This window comes from Mustela putorius, unplaced genomic scaffold, assembly GCF_011764305.1.
Source record: "Mustela putorius furo isolate JIRA1106 unplaced genomic scaffold, ASM1176430v1.1 tig00000127_pilon_pilon_pilon, whole genome shotgun sequence".
NCBI lineage: Eukaryota > Metazoa > Chordata > Mammalia > Carnivora > Mustelidae > Mustela > Mustela putorius.
Genome location: NW_025421288.1, coordinates 9,877,316 through 9,893,802, shown reverse-complemented (window position 1 = coordinate 9,893,802; position 16,487 = coordinate 9,877,316). Strand labels below are relative to the sequence as shown.

The window sequence follows — 16,487 nt, the reverse complement described above, 5'->3', positions numbered from 1 at the left end:
TAGGAGCGGAGGCTCTCCTCGAACTTGGCTGTGGCGGAGCAGCATGGCAGCCAGCCCAGGAGTACATTCCTCATACCTCCCTCCACCTCCTGCCTCCCTCTGTCCAAACACAAGCAGCAGCCAGAGGACTGTCGAGTTTGGTCCCCACAGCTCGCAGAACAGCCTTGGGGGCACAGAGCTGGGTGGAGCGAGCCGGACCGGGATCTGCCGGGCCCTCCTGTGGCGCCGGCGCCCTGTTGCCCCACCCAGGTTGGTAGGTGTGGGAGGGCGCTCATTGTTCGCAGCTCCAGGGTCCCTGACTGAGCAGGACCCAGGCCTGAGGTGCATGGGGAGGGAGGACACGGCCTGTGCCCCTGGGATCAGGAAAGGCCTGGGGAGGCTCAGTGGGTGAAGCCTCTGCCTTCGGCTCAGGTCATGATCTCGGGGTCCTTGGATCGAGCCCCACATCGGGCTCTCTGCTCGGCAGGGAGCCTGCTTCCCCCTCTTTCTCTGCCTGTCTCTCTACCTACTTGCGATCTCTCTCTCTCTCTCTCTCTCTCTCTCAAATAAATAAATAAATAAAAATCTTAAGGAAAATAAAAAAAAGAAAGGCCTGGGGAGCTGAGGACTATGCCCTGAGATGCATGGCCAGCCCTAAACCGGGGACAGTACCAAGAAGGGGCCCCAGTGTCACATCTGGCTGGGAATGGGAGTTGGAGGGTGCCCCCTGGGAATTCCAGCCTTGAGAGTCAGACAACCTGAATTCTAGCCTAGCTATGCAGTCATGGACAAGTTACCCGACCTCTCTGCGCCTGCGCCTCCGTCCTCCCATCCGTAAATGGAGGATCCTAAGACCCACTTCATGGGATGTTCTGGCGAGACTTCGGTGCAATGAGTGTAAAATGCCTTCACCCCCTCTGGAAATGTCTGCTTCCACCCACTGAGATGCAGAACCCCGGAGAGGGGGCAGGGACCCCGAGGCCTCTCGCAAGCTAAGGCCCGCAACCATCCTCCCCAAACCTGGGAAATGGCTGCTTCCCAGACACCCAGCAATGATTCAGCCAAAAGATTTTCACATTTTTAAAAATTTATTTTCAGGGCGCCTGGGTGGCTCAGTGGGTTAAAGCCTCTGCCTTCGGCTCAGGTCATGATCCCAAGGTCCTAAGACTGAGTCTCTTGCTTAGCAGGGAGGCTGCTTTCTCCTCTCTCTCTGCCTGCCTCTCTGCCTACTTGTGATCTTGCTCTGTCAAATAAATAAATAAAATCTTAAAAATTTTTTTTTTCTTCCAGGGCACCTGGTGGAGTGTGTGATTTTTTTTTTTTTTTTTTTTTTAAAGATTATTTATTTGTCTCAGAGAGAGAGAGAGAGACAGTGAGCACTGGCAGACGGAGGCGGAGGGAGAAGCAGGCTCCCTGCCGAGCAAGGAGCCCGATGCGGGACTTGATCCTAAGACGCTGGGATCATGACCTGAGCTGAAGGCAGCCGCCCAATCAACTGAGCCGAGTTTGTGACTCTTGATCTTGGGGTCATGAGTTCAAGCCCCACACTGGGCATAATGGTTACTTAAAAATAAAATCTTAAAGGGGCGCCTGGGTGGCTCAGTGGGTTAAGCCTCTGCCTTCAGCTCAAGTCATGATCTCAGGGTCCTGGGATCGAGCCCCACATCAAGCCCCACATCAGTCTCCCTACTCAGCAGAGAGCCTGCTTCCCTCTCTCTCTCTGCCTGCCTCTCTGCCTACTTGTGATCTCTCTGTCTTGCAAATAAATAAATAAAATCTTTAAAAAAATAAAGTCTTAAAAATAAATAAATAAATAGAATTAATTTTCTTCCAATGTTTTATGTGGACAAATTTCAAACCTACAGAAAGATCAAGAAAGCACTCTCCACCTCTACTCACCAACTGTTCACATTTTGCTGCTTTGGCTTCCCCTCCGTATCTATCCATATCTGCATTTGTGTATAGCACGTACCCTGCTATCATTTGGAAGGAAGCTGCAGACGTCTTACACTGAGGCATCCTATTTCACAGGCATCCCTTAAGAACAAGGAGCGACCCAGGTCATGATCCCAGGGTCCTGGGATGGAGCCCCGCATCGCATCGGGCTCTCTGCTCAGCGGGGAGCCTGCTCCCCCCCCCCCCCCCCTACTTGTGATCTCTGTCTGTCAAATAAATAAATAAAATCTTAAAAAAAAAAAGAACAAGGAGTGACCATGCAGCACCTGGGTGGCTCAGTTCGTTAAGTGTCCAACTCTTTAATTTCGGCTGGGGTCATGGTCTCAGGGTCATGGGCTTGAGCATAATGTCCAGCTCCGTGCTCAGCAGGGGGTGTCTGCTGGAAATTCCCTCTTTCCCTTTGTTCCCCCAGCTCGCTCTCTAAAATATATAAATAGATCTTAAAAAGGAAAGAAGAAGAAGAAGAAGGGCTGCCTCGGTGGCTCAGTCGGTGAAGTGGCTGCCTTCAGCTCAGGTCATGATCCCAGGTCCCGGGATCGAGCCCCGCATTGGGCTCTCTGCTCAAGTGGGAAGCCTGCTTCCTCCTCTCTCTCTGCCTGCCTCTCCGCCTACTTGTGATCTCTGCCTGTCAAATAAATTTTAAAAATATTTTAAACAAACAAACAAATAAATAAATAAATAAAATGAGTTCATTAAGGTGGGCCCTGATCCAATATGACCAGTTACTTTAAGAAAAGGAAAACTTGTAGGACCTGGCTGGCTCAGTCAGTAGAACGTGCGATTCTTGATCTTGGGGTTGTGAGTTTGTGCCCCATGGGGTTAGAGTTTGCTTTAAAAAAGTTTTTTGGGGGGGCGCCTGGGTGGCTCAGTGGGTTAAAGCCTCTGCCTTCGGCTCGGGTCATGATCCCAGGGTCCTGGGATCAAGCCCCGCATCAGGCTCTCTGCTCGGCAGAGATCCTGCTTCCTCCTCTCTCTCTGCCTGCCTCTCTGCCTACTTGTGATTTCTGTCTGTTAAATAAATAAATAAAATCTTTTTTTTTAAAAAAGTTTTTTTTTACCTTTTTTTTTCTTAAAGATTTTATTTGAGAAACAGAGTCCAAACGGGGAGGGGCAGAAGGAGAAGCAGACACAAAGACACACAGGGAGAAGGCCATGTGAAGGTGCAGGCAAAGATTGGGGCGACGCTTCTATAAGCCACGGACCACCACAGATTGTCAGCAACCCCCCAGCAGCAGCTGCGGAGAGGTCTAGACCAGATTTTTCCTCGTGGCCTCAGAGGGAATCAGCCTGGCGGACACCCTGACCTCAGCCTTCCAAATTCCAGATGGGGGGACAAGACATTTCTGTGTTTTTCTGTTGTTTAAGCTGCCCAATTCATGGTACGACTGTGTCCAAAATGTTCTTTTTTTTAATCTTTTTTTTTTTTAAGATTTTATTTATTTATTTGACAGACAGAGATCACAAGTAGGCAGAGAGGTAGGCAGAGAGAGAGGGGGAAGCAGGCTCCCTTCTGAGCAGGGAACCCGACACGGGGCTTGATCCCAGGACCCTGAGATCATTACCTGAGCCGAAGGCAGAGGCATAACCCACTGAGCCACCCAGGCGCCCCCAAAATGTACTTTATGGCATTAAAAAAAAATCAGATATCTGATTCTAGATCAAAGGTTGCATTTGGGGGTCCAGGCTCTCTAGTCTCCAATAACCTGGAACAATTCTACTGGCCTCCATTTTTGTTGCCTCCATGATATTAACATTTTTTCCCCATGGGTCTAGGCCTATTGTTTTGTAGAACGGCCTGCAATTTACATATTTCTGATGGTTTCCCCATTACATTCACATTTAACTTTTTTGTCAAGAATATTACATAGCCGGGGCACCTGGGTGGCTCAGTCGGTGAGTGTCTGCCTTGGGCTCAGGTCATGATCTCAGGGTCCTGGGATCAAGCCCCGCATCGGGCTCCATGCTTAGCGGGGAGCTTGCTTCTCCCTCTCCCTCTGTACCCTCCACTCCCACTCACAGGTGCATGCTCACTCTCTCTCTAAAATAAATAAATAAAATCTTTTTTGGGGGGCGGGTGTCTTTTTTTTTTTTTTCTATTTGAGAGTGAGAATGAGAGACAGAGCAGAGTGAGAGAGAACTAGAGTAGGAGGGGGAGGCAGAGGGAGAGGGAGAAGCAGATTCCCCACTGAACAGGGAGCCCGATATAGGGCTCAAGCCCAGGTTTCTGGGATCATACCCTAAGCCAAATGCAGACATTTAACCAGCCTCAATAAATAAAATTTTTTTTTAAAAAAGAATATTACAGGGCGCCTGGGTGGCTCAGTGGGTTAAGCCGCTGCCTTCGGCTCAGGTCATGATCTCAGGGTCGTGGGATCGAGTCCCGCATCGGGCTCTCTGCTCAGCGGGGAGCCTGCTTCTCTCTCTCTCTCTGCCTGCCTCTCCATCTACTTGTGATTTCTCTCTGTCAAATAAATAAATAAAATCTTTAAAAAATAAAAATAAAAAAGAATATTACATAGTTGATGCTATTTTAAATTAATTTGGGGGGTACTTGGGTGGCTCAGTCATTGGGCATCTGCCTTCAGCTCAGGTCATGATCCCAGGGTCCTGGGATCCAGCCCCGCATCAGGCTCCCTGCTTGGCGAGAGGCCTGCTTCTCCCTCTCCCACTCCCCTGGCTTGTGTTCCCTCTCTTGCTGTGTCTCTGTCAAATAAATAAATAAAATCTTTTAAAAATTGTATTAATTTTAATTATGATACCTTTTGTTTTGTAAATTAGAAAGTGAATTCTGCTGTGACTCTCTCCCCTCCCCCCATGAGGTGAATTTACGTCTCTGTGTTGTCATATGTGCCCGTATATATGCATACACTGGCAGACATCAAGAGGGGCTACCCTCCCCGAGTCCCCTTGCTTCCATCAGCAGAAATCAAGTCAGAGCTTTAGGGCCCTTCCTAGTGTTGGCAGGAAGCCCTCAGTACTCTCACCCTCACACCGGTCCCCCACCTCACTCCTGCCTCAGGACCATCAAAACTAGTCCTGCCCTTTATCCCTGTTGCTCAGTGTCACCTAGGTTCTCCATGCTCTGGCTGTCCCCTTTTCTGACCTCATCTCCATGCACAGTTCCGACTAGCGATCCACGGTGCCCTCCAGGCTCATGGCCATCTCCAGCAAAATCCCCCATGTCCGCATCCCCATCTGTAAATGGCCCTCAACCCCCCACTCTAGCAGGAACCTGAGGTCACTACTGCACCTCCTTCTAACACTGGGGCTGGAAGTGGGGTAGGTGCTCTCCATGATTCTCACTGCCGCTCACGGACACCCTCCTCCTCCTTTCGGACACTCAGGAGGGCATGCATTCCAGCTCCTGACTTGCTGTCACTCTCTCCTTCCTACTCCAGTTTTATTTTTTATTTTTTTTTAAAGATTTATTTATTTATTTGACAGAGAGAGATCACAAGTAGGCAGAGAGTCAGGCAGAGAGAGAGGAGGAAGCAGGCTCCCTGCTGAGCAGAGAGCCTGATGCGGGACTCGATCCCAGGACCCTGAGATCATGACCTGAGCCGAAGGCAGCGGCTTAACCCACTGAGCCACCCAGGCGCCCCATTCCTACTCCAGTTTTAATTCTTAGAGACTCTGATAGAACATATGCATGACCCAGCCCTGGGTCTCTCTGTTCCTTGAACCCTCCTCTCCCATGGCACCTCGTCTTCTTCTGCTGCTGCCCCAGCCGCACGCTCCCACAGCCATCTTGGAAAGCTGCTTCCGCCTGCATGACGGCCACCAAATACACGGGCTCTGGAGCCCTTGACAAGGGACTAGCCTGAAGTGAGATGTGCTGTGCATATAAAATAGAGCGGATTTCAAAAACTCAGTGTCAAAAAATATATAAATTATCGTTAATAATTTTTATATCGACTACAACTTGAAATAACATTTGGACATAATTAAAATTAATTTTGCTTAAGTCTTTTACTTTTTTATTTTTATTTTTTTTTATTTTATTTTATTTTTTTTTTAAGATTTTATTTATTTGTCAGAGAGAGAGAGGGAGAGAGCCAGCACAGGCAGACGGAATGGCAGCAGAGGCAGAGGGAGAAGCAGGCTCCCTGCTGAGCAAGGAGCCCGATGTGGGACTCGATCCCAGGACGCTGGGATCATGACCTGAGCCGAAGGCAGCTGCTTAACCAACTGAGCCACCCAGGCGTCCCAAGTCTTTTACTTTTTTAAATGTAGTTACTAGGAATTTTAAAGTTTTATAAATATAGCTCATGTTACATTTCTACTGGAAGCACCGTGCTAGGTCATTTCATTGCCAATAACGACAGCTCTCTCCCTGTAACTTCGATCCCAAGCATTCCTATCTCAAGCATCTCTAACCAACACCCCTATCTTTCCAGCTCTAACACCCCAACCCCAGTAAACTTTTGACCCCACTGGAACCTACAATCCACTGATTTTGCCACACTTGGACTGTCACTCGTCCCTGATGTGTCTTTCGTCCCGCCTCACACAGCATAAATTCCAGGTCAATCATTACAGTTACTCTCCTGCAGAATTCATCTATTTATTCAGCAAATCTTTGCTGAAGACCAACTGTACACCAGACTCTATTCTGGGCACATGGGACACATCAGTGAACGAAAGAGACAATATCCTGTCCTCGTGGAGCTTTTTTTTTTGGTAGGAGGAGATAATCAATGAACAAATAAGTTATATAAGATGCTGGAAAGGTGGTTCTCGATTGGGAGTAATCTTGCTCCCCCCCCAAGGGGACACTTGGCCATGTCTGCAGACATTATCAGCTGTCACAACAGAGGAAGACGGGCTACTGGCATCTAGTTGATAGAAACAAGCGATGCTGCTAAACATCCCAGAGCACAGAGGGCTGTCTCCAACTACAAAGAATTTTCTAGGCTCAAATGTCAATATGGCCATGGTGGAGAAACTCTGTTCTAGAAAGTGTTACTAATTTGGTGGGGCAGGGGGTGAGTAGAGCAGAGTGGAGGGATTGAAAGAGAAATTTGGGTTGGAGAGTATGATCTTTTTTTTTTTTTTTAAGATTTTATTTATTTATTTGACAGAGAGAGATCACAAGTAGGCAGAGAGGCAGGCAGAGAGAGAGGAGGAAGCAGGCTCCCTGCCGAGCAGAGAGCCCGATGCGGGACTCGATCCCAGGACCCTGAGATCATGACCTGAGCCGAAGGCAGCGGCTTAACCCACTGAGCCACCCAGGTGCCCCTGATCTTTTTTTTTTTAAGACTGTATTTGAGAGAGAGCAGGTGCACACATGGGGGAGGGGCAGAGGGACAAGCAGACTTCCTCCTGAGCTCAGAGCCCAAGGCGGGGGGCGGAGGGTGGGGGGGGCGGGGGGTGCTCTACCCCAGCACCCTGAGATCATGACCTGAGCTGGAATCAAGAGTCTGATGCATCCAGGCGCCTCAGAGAGCGTGATCTCGAGTAGGCTGGTCAGGTCTGGGTCAGATTCATTGAGAAGGTGACATCTGAGCAAAGGTGTGGAGGGAAAGATACCACCACCTGGGTTTCCTGTTTCACCGAGAACATTAAAGTCCCCAAGTACATGTGCCCATGTAGTCTGCCTTCTCTCCAATTATTGCAGGGAAACTGTTCATGTTCCTAGCAAAGGCCAAACATGCCACTCAGGAACTCTCATACCCTCCATGCATTGGAAGTTCTATTTTTTTTTTTTTAAGATTTTATTTATTTACTTGACAGACAGAGATTACAAGTAGGCAGAGAGGCAGCAGAGAGGGAGGGGGTAAGCAGGCTCCCTGCTGGGCAGAGAGCCTGATGTGGGGCTCGATCCCACGACTCCGGGATCACGACCCAAGCAGAAGGCAGAGGCTTTAACCCACTGAGCCACCCAGGCGCCCCTTTTGGAGGCTCTATTCACCATCACCACCTCAACCTCCTTTGACCCTCTTCCCCCCAACCCCTGCCCCGCCCACCAGCTGCCATCTTGTTTTTCTTCCATCTTTGCCGCAAAGCTCCCTGAAAGTGTTGAGTGTTAGCACTGTCGCCAATTTCTTTCCTCTCATTTTTCTTGAGCCAAGGAACTCCAGGTTTTTGCTCCCAAACTGCTCTTAACGTGGTCACCAGGCGTTCCCTCTGAACCAAATCCAGTCAGCCTTCCATGCTTAGTTTGCTAACCTATCAACAGCATCTGATACTATTGGTCACACCTCTGTCTTCTTCTGCACAAAGACTCATCTGATTTTCTTCCTATCTCTCCGGCAGTCTTCTTTGCTTGTTCCTCCTGGTCTCCTAATCTCTATGAGAAGAAGTACCCCAGAGCTTGGTCATTGGTGTTCTCGTCCCCGTATACACTCTACCCAGCTTCCCCTAATGTTAACATCTGACATAATCAGGATACATTTATCAAACCTAACCGATGAAAACTATGAACAAAGCTATAGACTTTATTTAAATTTCACAGGGAGGGTTCCCAGATACCCTGACTTGGTTTTAAGACTAAAATCCCATGTTCCTGGGGCACCTGGGTGGCTCAGTGCTTGGGTGTGTGCCTTTGGCTAAGGCCCTGAGCCCAAGGCCCTGAGCCCAGGCCTGCACTGGGCTCCCTGCTCTGTGGGAGTCCAGCTTCCTGCTTCTCCCTCTCCCACTCCCCCTGCTTGGGTTTTCTCTCTTGATGTGTCTCTGTCAAAAAAAAAAAAAAAAATTTTTTTTTTAAATCTTTATTAAAAAACCAAAAGTCCTATACTCCTAAAGTCCCTTTAGTCCTAGGCAAACTACAAAGGTCAGTCACCCTGTTGACCATTTTTTTCCGTTAATGTCCTTGTTCTGTCCCAGACTTCAACCCAAAATACCATGTTGCATTTGGTTGTCCTGTCTTACTCTGTTCTAATCTGCAAGTTTTTGTCTTTCCTCATCTTTTATGACCTTGACACTTTTGAAGAGTACTGGTCAGGTGTTTTGTAGAATGTTCCTCAGTTTGGGCTTGCCAGATGTTTTCTCATGATGAGACTAGACTTATGGATGTGGGGGGAAATACGTATGGAGGTGAAGAAGGGTGGAAATTTGATGTTTTCCTTACTGCTATACATCCAGTGCCTAGGACTGAGTGCCTGGCCCACAAGCACCTAAAACCTGCTTGTTGAATTAATAAGGAAGGTGAATGGATGATTCTGTAGAAATTATTTAGTATTGGTTTGAAATGTTCTTAATAAGGACGACTTGTGGCTCCGTCGGTTACGTGTCTGCCTTTGGCTCAGGTCATGATCCTGGGGTCCTAGGATTGAGCCCCGCATGAAGCTCCCCACTGAGCTTCTCCCTCTGACTGCCGCTCCCCTGCCTGTATGCTCTCTTTCTCTCTGGCAAATAAATAAACAAATAAAATCTTTAAAAAAAAAAAAATGCCTCTTGGGCACCTGGATGGCTCAGTGTGTTAAAGCTTCTGCCTTTGCCTTGGGTCATGGTCTCAGGGTCCTGGGATCCAGGCCTGAAGCAGGCTCTCTGCTCAGCGGGGAGTCCGCTTCCCCCTTTCTCTCTGCCTGCCTCTCTGCCTACTTGTGATCTCTCTCTCTGTCAAATAAATAAATAAAATCTTTTAAAAAATAAAAAATGCCTCTTAAAATTTTTTTCTTAATGTAGATAATATCTTATTACAAATATCGTTCTGAAGCTTTTTTCCCCCTCAATAATACGCTCTTACCCTATTACAAGTAACTATAATGATTCTTTAAATGTTCCTCTTTGCACAGATATTAAACTTCCTGAAGAACAGAACTAGGGAAGAACTGCTAGATACAGTAGTCACATTTACATGTTAATGGATATGGATAAATACCCAACTCAAGGGTTTGAAGGCACTTACGGAACCCTGCATTGTTTAAAAGTACCCGTGTTCCTCACATCTTGACTACATGGGAAAGCCGAAGCCAGAGCAGCCTGAAGAATGCCTGCGTCACTCCCTGGACTACATCTCCCAGAATCTACCGCGCTTCCACGGCCTACCTGGAGGGCGTGAAATGGAGTGACCAATCCCGGAGGATCTCAGGAAGGTGGCGCAGCCTCCACTCCTCACCTACTGCTCAGGAGCCCAGAGCTGCGGGACTACCACTCCCATCAGCCACCGCGGATTGTCGGGCCGGCCACCATTTCAAGACGCAGCAGGGACAGGAGAGAGCCCGGGACTGCACTTCCCGGCAGGCGGTGCGGCCCAAGGGGCGGAACTCCATTTCCCAGCAGGCTCCAGGCGGCGGGCGCCGTGGTGCCTTGTGTGGGATGTAAGCGCGGAGGTGGGCGCGGGGGACCCAGGCCAGGACTCTCCTTGGGATTTGGGGGGCTTGGCCTAAGGGCGTGTTCCGGACAGACTCTAGGTGCCCGGGGGTACGGTCGTAGAGAGGGGGCGGGGCGGCCAGGGAGGGTTCTCCAGCGGGGTCCTAGGGGCGCACCCCCGTCGGGGCCGCGGCTCCTAGGGTTGTGGGGGACGAGGAGGCCCTTACAGCCTCGGCTGAGGGGTCTTCCACGGAACAGGGGGAACAGACGAGCGGGGGGGGCAGGAAAGCAAGAGAATGTAGGGAGTGGGGGTGTAGAACCTTAGCTGAGCCTGGGAGGGGGCTCCCCGGTCGTACCCGCCCGACCCTCCCTCCTCCGGCTCGCCCGCAGGCCGAGGCCCGCCGCCATGGGGCTGAAGGCCGCCCAGAAGACGCTGTTCCCGCTGCGCTCCATCGACGACGTGGTGCGGCTGTTCGCTGCCGAGTTGGGCCGAGAGGAACCGGACCTGGTGCTCCTGTCCTTGGTACTGGGCTTCGTGGAGCATTTCCTTGCTGTCAACCGCGTCATCCCCACCAATGTGCCCGAGCTCACCTTCCAGCCCAGCCCCGCGCCCGACCCACCTGGCGGGCTTACCTACTTCCCTGTGGCTGACCTGTCCATCATCGCTGCGCTGTATGCCCGCTTCACCGCCCAGATCCGTGGCGCTGTCGACCTGTCTCTCTACCCGCGAGAGGGGGGTGTCTCCAGCCGAGAACTGGTGAAGAAGGTCTCCGATGTCATCTGGAACAGCCTCAGCCGCTCCTACTTCAAGGATCGGGCCCACATCCAATCCCTCTTCAGCTTCATCACAGGTTGGAGCCTGACAGGTGGCAAAGGGCGAGAATCCTGTCTCACCTGGGAACCTTGGCCCACCTCTTCACAACCCTGTCTGGTTTGCAGAACCCATTAAGACCTGTAAGCCTTGTGAAATGGGGCAAGTGTTACTACCCTCTTTGCAGCAAGGGAAACTGAAGCCCAGAGAAGGGAAGTGATAATGCCTAAGGCACAGAATGGCCTGCACCCCACTCACTTGACTCTGCCTCCTCAGTACCCCCATCCCCACCCTTGAGCAGCTACAGGAGTCCCTCAGCCCAGTATGAGGCACTGAAGGCAGGAGCAGATTTGGGGAGTGAGGAGCCATAAACCGGCTACATGTCAGACACTTAACATGAAAGTCAGTAGATGAGGGAGGGGCTTCACATCAAGGAGCTTAAGACTCAGGGCTTGCAAAGAACTTTCTTCGTTGCTCCAAGCCCAGTAGACTGGCAATCAGGTCCTGGAGTGCCACGCTGAGAAGGAATCTGAGGCCTCTTCTGTGCCTAGCAGGAAAAGAGTAACAGAAATTAGGAGTATCTACTAGTGGGTGTATGAAGAAGGAGTGTTGGCCAGAGGGTCCCGTTTTTGCTGTCCCTGTTATAACCTAACAGGCACAATAAAGCAATTATAATGTGGTTGCAGAGAAAGAGAAGGGACAGGGTCAAAGACTGGGTGGAGTTGCGGGAAAGCCTAGAATGTCTTCTGCTGCAGCACGTCAAGGGGGAGGGAGAGGCTTCGAACACAAAGGAGGAAAGGGATTGAGAACTGATGGGCAGGAGCCTCTAAGGTTTGGGCACAGGCCTGGAGGTGAGCATGGGAGGAAGCATGGCCCATCACGACCTGGCCCCTTCCCCTAGGTCAGAGCTCAGAGGACCCTCTTGCATTTCCTTCCCTTCCACAGGCACTAAACTGGACAGCTCTGGTGTGGCCTTTGCCGTGGTGGGGGCCTGCCAGGCTCTGGGTCTCCGCGATGTCCACCTGGCCCTGTCCGAGGACCACGCCTGGGTAGTGTTTGGGCCCAACGGAGAACAGACAGCTGAGGTCACTTGGCATGGCAAGGGCAACGAGGATCGCAGGGGCCAGACGGTCAACGCGGGTGTGGCTGAGCGGGTACTGCCCCTCCCCCAACTTGGTGCACTTGGTACTCTTCTCTCCTAGCCCAAGCCACTTCCCCTCCTCCTGGCATCACCTCCATATGCCAGGAATGAGGGGGGAATCCCCTTTTCCTGGTGGTCATTTTCTGGAACAAGCCCAAGTGGGCCATCCTGAGACATCTGGTCTTGTCCTTTCCCAAGAGCTGGCTGTACCTGAAAGGCTCGTACTTGCGCTGTGACCGCAAGATGGAGGTGGCGTTCATGGTGTGTGCCATCAACCCTTCCATCGACCTGCACACCGACTCCCTGGAGCTGCTGCAGCTCCAGCAGGTGAGGGGTGCCTGGGGGACCCCGGGTGGGGGCGCTTTCCCTTCCCGAGCTGCAGCTTCCCCTTCCAGAACACAGGTTGATCATTCTCTGCCTGGCCTTTCCCAGGGCTCTTGGGAAAAGTAGAACTGGGATGTGAAAGGGCTCGGACTCCCGAAGGGGCTGGTTCCTCAATTCTGATCCCAGCCACCTGGTGGGAGGTCCCTGCTGCTGCTGAACTCCCATCTGCCTGGGAGACTGAGACCCTCCTCCCCTTCCCCCTCATGCCTCTCTCTCTCTCTCTCTCTTCTTCACCCCCCACCCCCAGAAGTTGCTCTGGCTGCTCTATGACCTGGGACATCTGGAAAGGTCAGTAGGGGAAAGTGGCCAGGCTGGGTCTCCGAGCGGGTGGCTGGGAGGCAGCCTGGACTCAATGACTCTTTCCCAGGTACCCCATGGCACTGGGGAACCTGGCGGATCTGGAGGAACTGGAGCCCACCCCCGGCCGGCCAGACCCACTCACCCTCTACCACAAGGTGGGGACATCTCAGGAGGGTACAGAAGGGGGGCCCAACAGTGGCTGGGGTCCCATTCTGTTTGGGGACTGGGGGGGGCAGGTGAGGAGAGAGGAACTTGACGTGTATCGAGGGGTATCGCCCATCCGTGTCTCATTTAGTTTTTGCCTCGCATGTATTGAGGGCACAGAGGGCTGTCTGAGGGGTGTTCTGTGTTCCCCAGCGTGGGAGGGCTGGGGTCTGAATTTTTCTGCTGCCTGTTATTGTCCTAGAGTATAATAGAGGTCACCTGTGGCGGGAGCCCTAGGAAGGGGTTGTTAACTCTGTGGGGCTTGGGGAGTAGGAGGGACATTGGGCCCGGCTTAAAAGCCTTTGGTGTTTATGTAGGAGTGTGTCCGGGAAATGGATGCGTCCCGAGCTTGGAGAATGGGTCCCTTCCCTTTCCTAGCCCTTGTTCTCTGGGGGTCTCTGCCCCCTGCAGTGTGGTCCAGGCCTCAACAGGTAGCCCCCTGCAGAGCCTGGGCAGGAGCAATTGGCAGAGAGGACAGAGGGGGGTGGGGTGAGATCAGAGACGAGACTCTCTGGGATCGGCCCACTGCGCCTCACGGGTGTGACCGAATGGGATTTTTGCCATCCACGGCCACTGGGGCTGCGCCCTGAGGTCCCTCCACTCTGTCCCCAGGGCATTGCCTCAGCCAAGACCTACTACCGGGATGAGCACATCTACCCCTACATGTACCTGGCTGGCTACCACTGTCGCAACCGCAATGTGCGCGAAGCCCTCCAGGCGTGGGCTGACACGGCCACTGTCATCCAGGAGTGAGGATGCCCCTGCCAGGGCCTCAGGCTGGCTGGCCTTCCCCTTCTACCTAATTTCCAACCACCCTCATCCAGGCGTGAGGCCTGGGTCCCCAGCCCTACCTACCCCTTCTCCCTCCAGTCCCCAGACAGCCAAAGCCACCATCACCCAGGAGGCTGGGACCCCTTGATGAGGGCCTCACACCTTTCCCTGGCTCCCATGGCCTCCCAGTTTGCAACCACTGCCATCCAGCAGTCGAACTTGTACCCCCCGCCCCATGCTCCCCCCACCCCTTACTCAGACCCATGATTTCCAAGGGAAGACTCCATCCGCTCACCAGGTCCCTGGGGGTCCCTGCCATGGCCCAGACCCCACAGTGCCCTACTGCTCTCACAGCTACAACTACTGCCGTGAGGACGAGGAGATCTACAAGGAGTTCTTCGAAGTAGCCAATGATGTCATCCCCAACTTGCTGAAGGAGGCAGCCAGCCTGCTGGAGGCCGGCGAGGAGCGGCCAGGGGAGCAGACCCAGGTGAAGGGCTGGAGGGGCAGCCTGTGTTCACCTTGCGGGCCTCCCTGCCCCCCAGCAGAGCTCCCCGCCCGTGGCCACAGGGACTGCTGCGTGGGACTGGGGCCTGCTGGGGGAAGGTGGCCCCGCATGGAGAGCTACATTCTATCTGCTGTAGGGGGTCCCTGGCCTGGCTTTGAGGGAGCTGAGGGTATTTTAGGGGTCACTACTCTGTGCCTGCAGGGAAAGGGTGTGGAAGCCCATCTCTCTCATGGTCAGTGCCCCTCATTCAGTTGGGGGGGTGGGGTATAGGTAAGAGTTGGCTTCTGCCTTCCCCCAAGTCCTGGCTAAGGACTGGTTTTATAAAAGGAAGGAGGTTCTGAAAGATCTAAGACATCTTTACCCCTTGCCCAGGGTGCCCAGAGCCAGGGTTCTGCCCTGCAGGACCCGGAGTGCTTTGCCCACCTGCTGCGGTTCTATGACGGCATCTGCAAGTGGGAAGAGGGCAGCCCCACGCCGGTGCTGCACGTGGGCTGGGCCACCTTCCTCGTGCAGTCCCTAGGCCGGTTCGAGGGACAGGTGAGGCGCAGCTGCGCAGGGCGGCAGGGGAGGCCAGGGGGGTGATGGCGGCTGCCGAAGCAGAACCTTTGTGGTCCTGAAGAGGCTTGGCTTGTCCCCTTTGCGTGCAGATAGGACTGAGGCCCTGGGATGCGTGGCCCGAGGCTGGTCCTGGGCTTCCAGCCACAGGCCTGCAGCCTGGTCTCCACTTTCCCTCCCTGGCCAGGTACGGCAGAAGGTGCGCATCGTGAGTCGGGAGGCCGAGGCGGCCGAGGCGGAGGAGCTTTGGGGCGAGGAAGCCCGTGAAGGACGCCGGCGAGGCCCCCGGCGTGAGTCCAAGCCTGAGGAGCCGCCGCCGCCTAAAAAGCCGGCCCTGGATAAGGTCCCGGGCGGAGGCCAGGGGGCGATGTCAGGACCTCCTCGGAAGCCCCCAGGGACGGTCCCCGGCACTGCCCGCGGCCCGGAAGGAGGCAGCACGGCTCCGGCGCCAGCGCCTGCGGCGTCGCCACCGCCCGAGGGCCCGGTGCTCACTTTCCAGAGCGAGAAGATGAAGGGCATGAAGGAGCTGCTGGTGGCCACCAAGATCAACTCGAGCGCCATCAAGCTGCAGCTCACGGCGCAGTCGCAAGTGCAGATGAAGAAGCAGAAGGTGTCTACACCTAGCGACTACACGCTTTCCTTCCTCAAGCGCCAGCGCAAGGGCCTCTGAACTACCTGCCGGCCCTTGCGGTGGGGGGACAAGGGCACTCGGTCCCGATGGAGGGGCCACCCCCGTCACCCCCACCCGGCCCTCGAGCCCAAGCCCCGCCCCCGGGCCAAGGGGGCCTGAGCCCCTCCTTCAGGCCCCACCCCCACCCGGAACCCCTGCTGCAACTTGCGGGAGGGCAGACCACTCCCCGGCTCTGCCGGTCATTGGAATGTAGATCGCATCCCCTGGAATCCCAGCCGGCCAAGGGAAACCTCACTTGGAGCTCCATCATTAATCTTTAAAGGTCCAAGCACTGGAAACAGGCCCCACCTCAGAACCGAGGCTCTAACCCTGGGCCAGACCGGGGCTGCTCATGGTTGCTCCCTGCCTGTGGGGCGGAGGTTTTGCCCTACACCCCAGAAGCACAGGTCCCGCCTCCAACTCGGGAACCTGGGACTCCGCTCGGCCCCTAGGAGTACAGTTCCGCACTTCAGAATTCCATCCTTTGGGAATCCAAGCCCCCGACCCCAAGGAACTTAAAACTTTCAGAGTTTGGAAATCCTAGCTTCTTCCCTTCTCTGCCCTGCGAGTCTGGGACACGAAACGCAGTCTCCGGCCTGTGAATCCTGAGCCCCGCCCCCTTCCTGACCAAACTGGCCCCAGATCAGAGCAGACCTCTTTCCGACCCTCTGGGAACCTCCCCGAGGTCCAGCCCGTCTCAGGGGACTCTGGAGGAAATCTGCCGGGGTTTGCGAGTGGGTGAGGGGAGCCTGATCTCTTCCTGTTTTGTACATAGATTTATTTTTCAGTTCCAAGGAAGATGAATACATTTTGTAAAAAAAAAAAAAAAGTACACGTCCGTGTTTCATCGGGGAAATTGCGGGAGGGGCGGGCGGGACAAGGAAAGGGTGTCCCCTCTTCCCTCTGCCTTCTGGTCTTCGGACTCCCCACCTGTACGGCGCAGGGAACCGGTGGC

General features: G+C 53.4%; 1 protein-coding gene across 3 annotated transcripts; it reads left to right on the top strand.

The window, feature by feature from the left end:
* The first annotated feature begins 10,041 nt into the window (after nt 1–10,041).
* MEN1 (menin 1) lies at nt 10,042–15,657 on the top strand. 3 transcript variants are annotated; one of them, XM_004770119.3, is made up of 10 exons: nt 10,042–10,196; nt 10,579–11,039; nt 11,945–12,153; nt 12,339–12,467; nt 12,772–12,812; nt 12,892–12,979; nt 13,641–13,777; nt 14,154–14,289; nt 14,680–14,844; nt 15,050–15,657. In XM_004770119.3, coding segments are annotated over exons 1-10 (1,851 nt in total). In that variant the 5' UTR covers nt 10,042–10,194; the 3' UTR covers nt 15,533–15,657. The 3 variants fall into 3 exon arrangements, with proteins under 3 accessions (XP_004770176.1, XP_004770177.1, XP_044920498.1); XM_004770120.3 differs by having other exon boundaries at nt 10,042–10,208; XM_045064563.1 differs by lacking the exon at nt 10,042–10,196 and adding an exon at nt 10,220–10,289.
* The last annotated feature ends 830 nt before the right edge of the window (nt 15,658–16,487 follow it).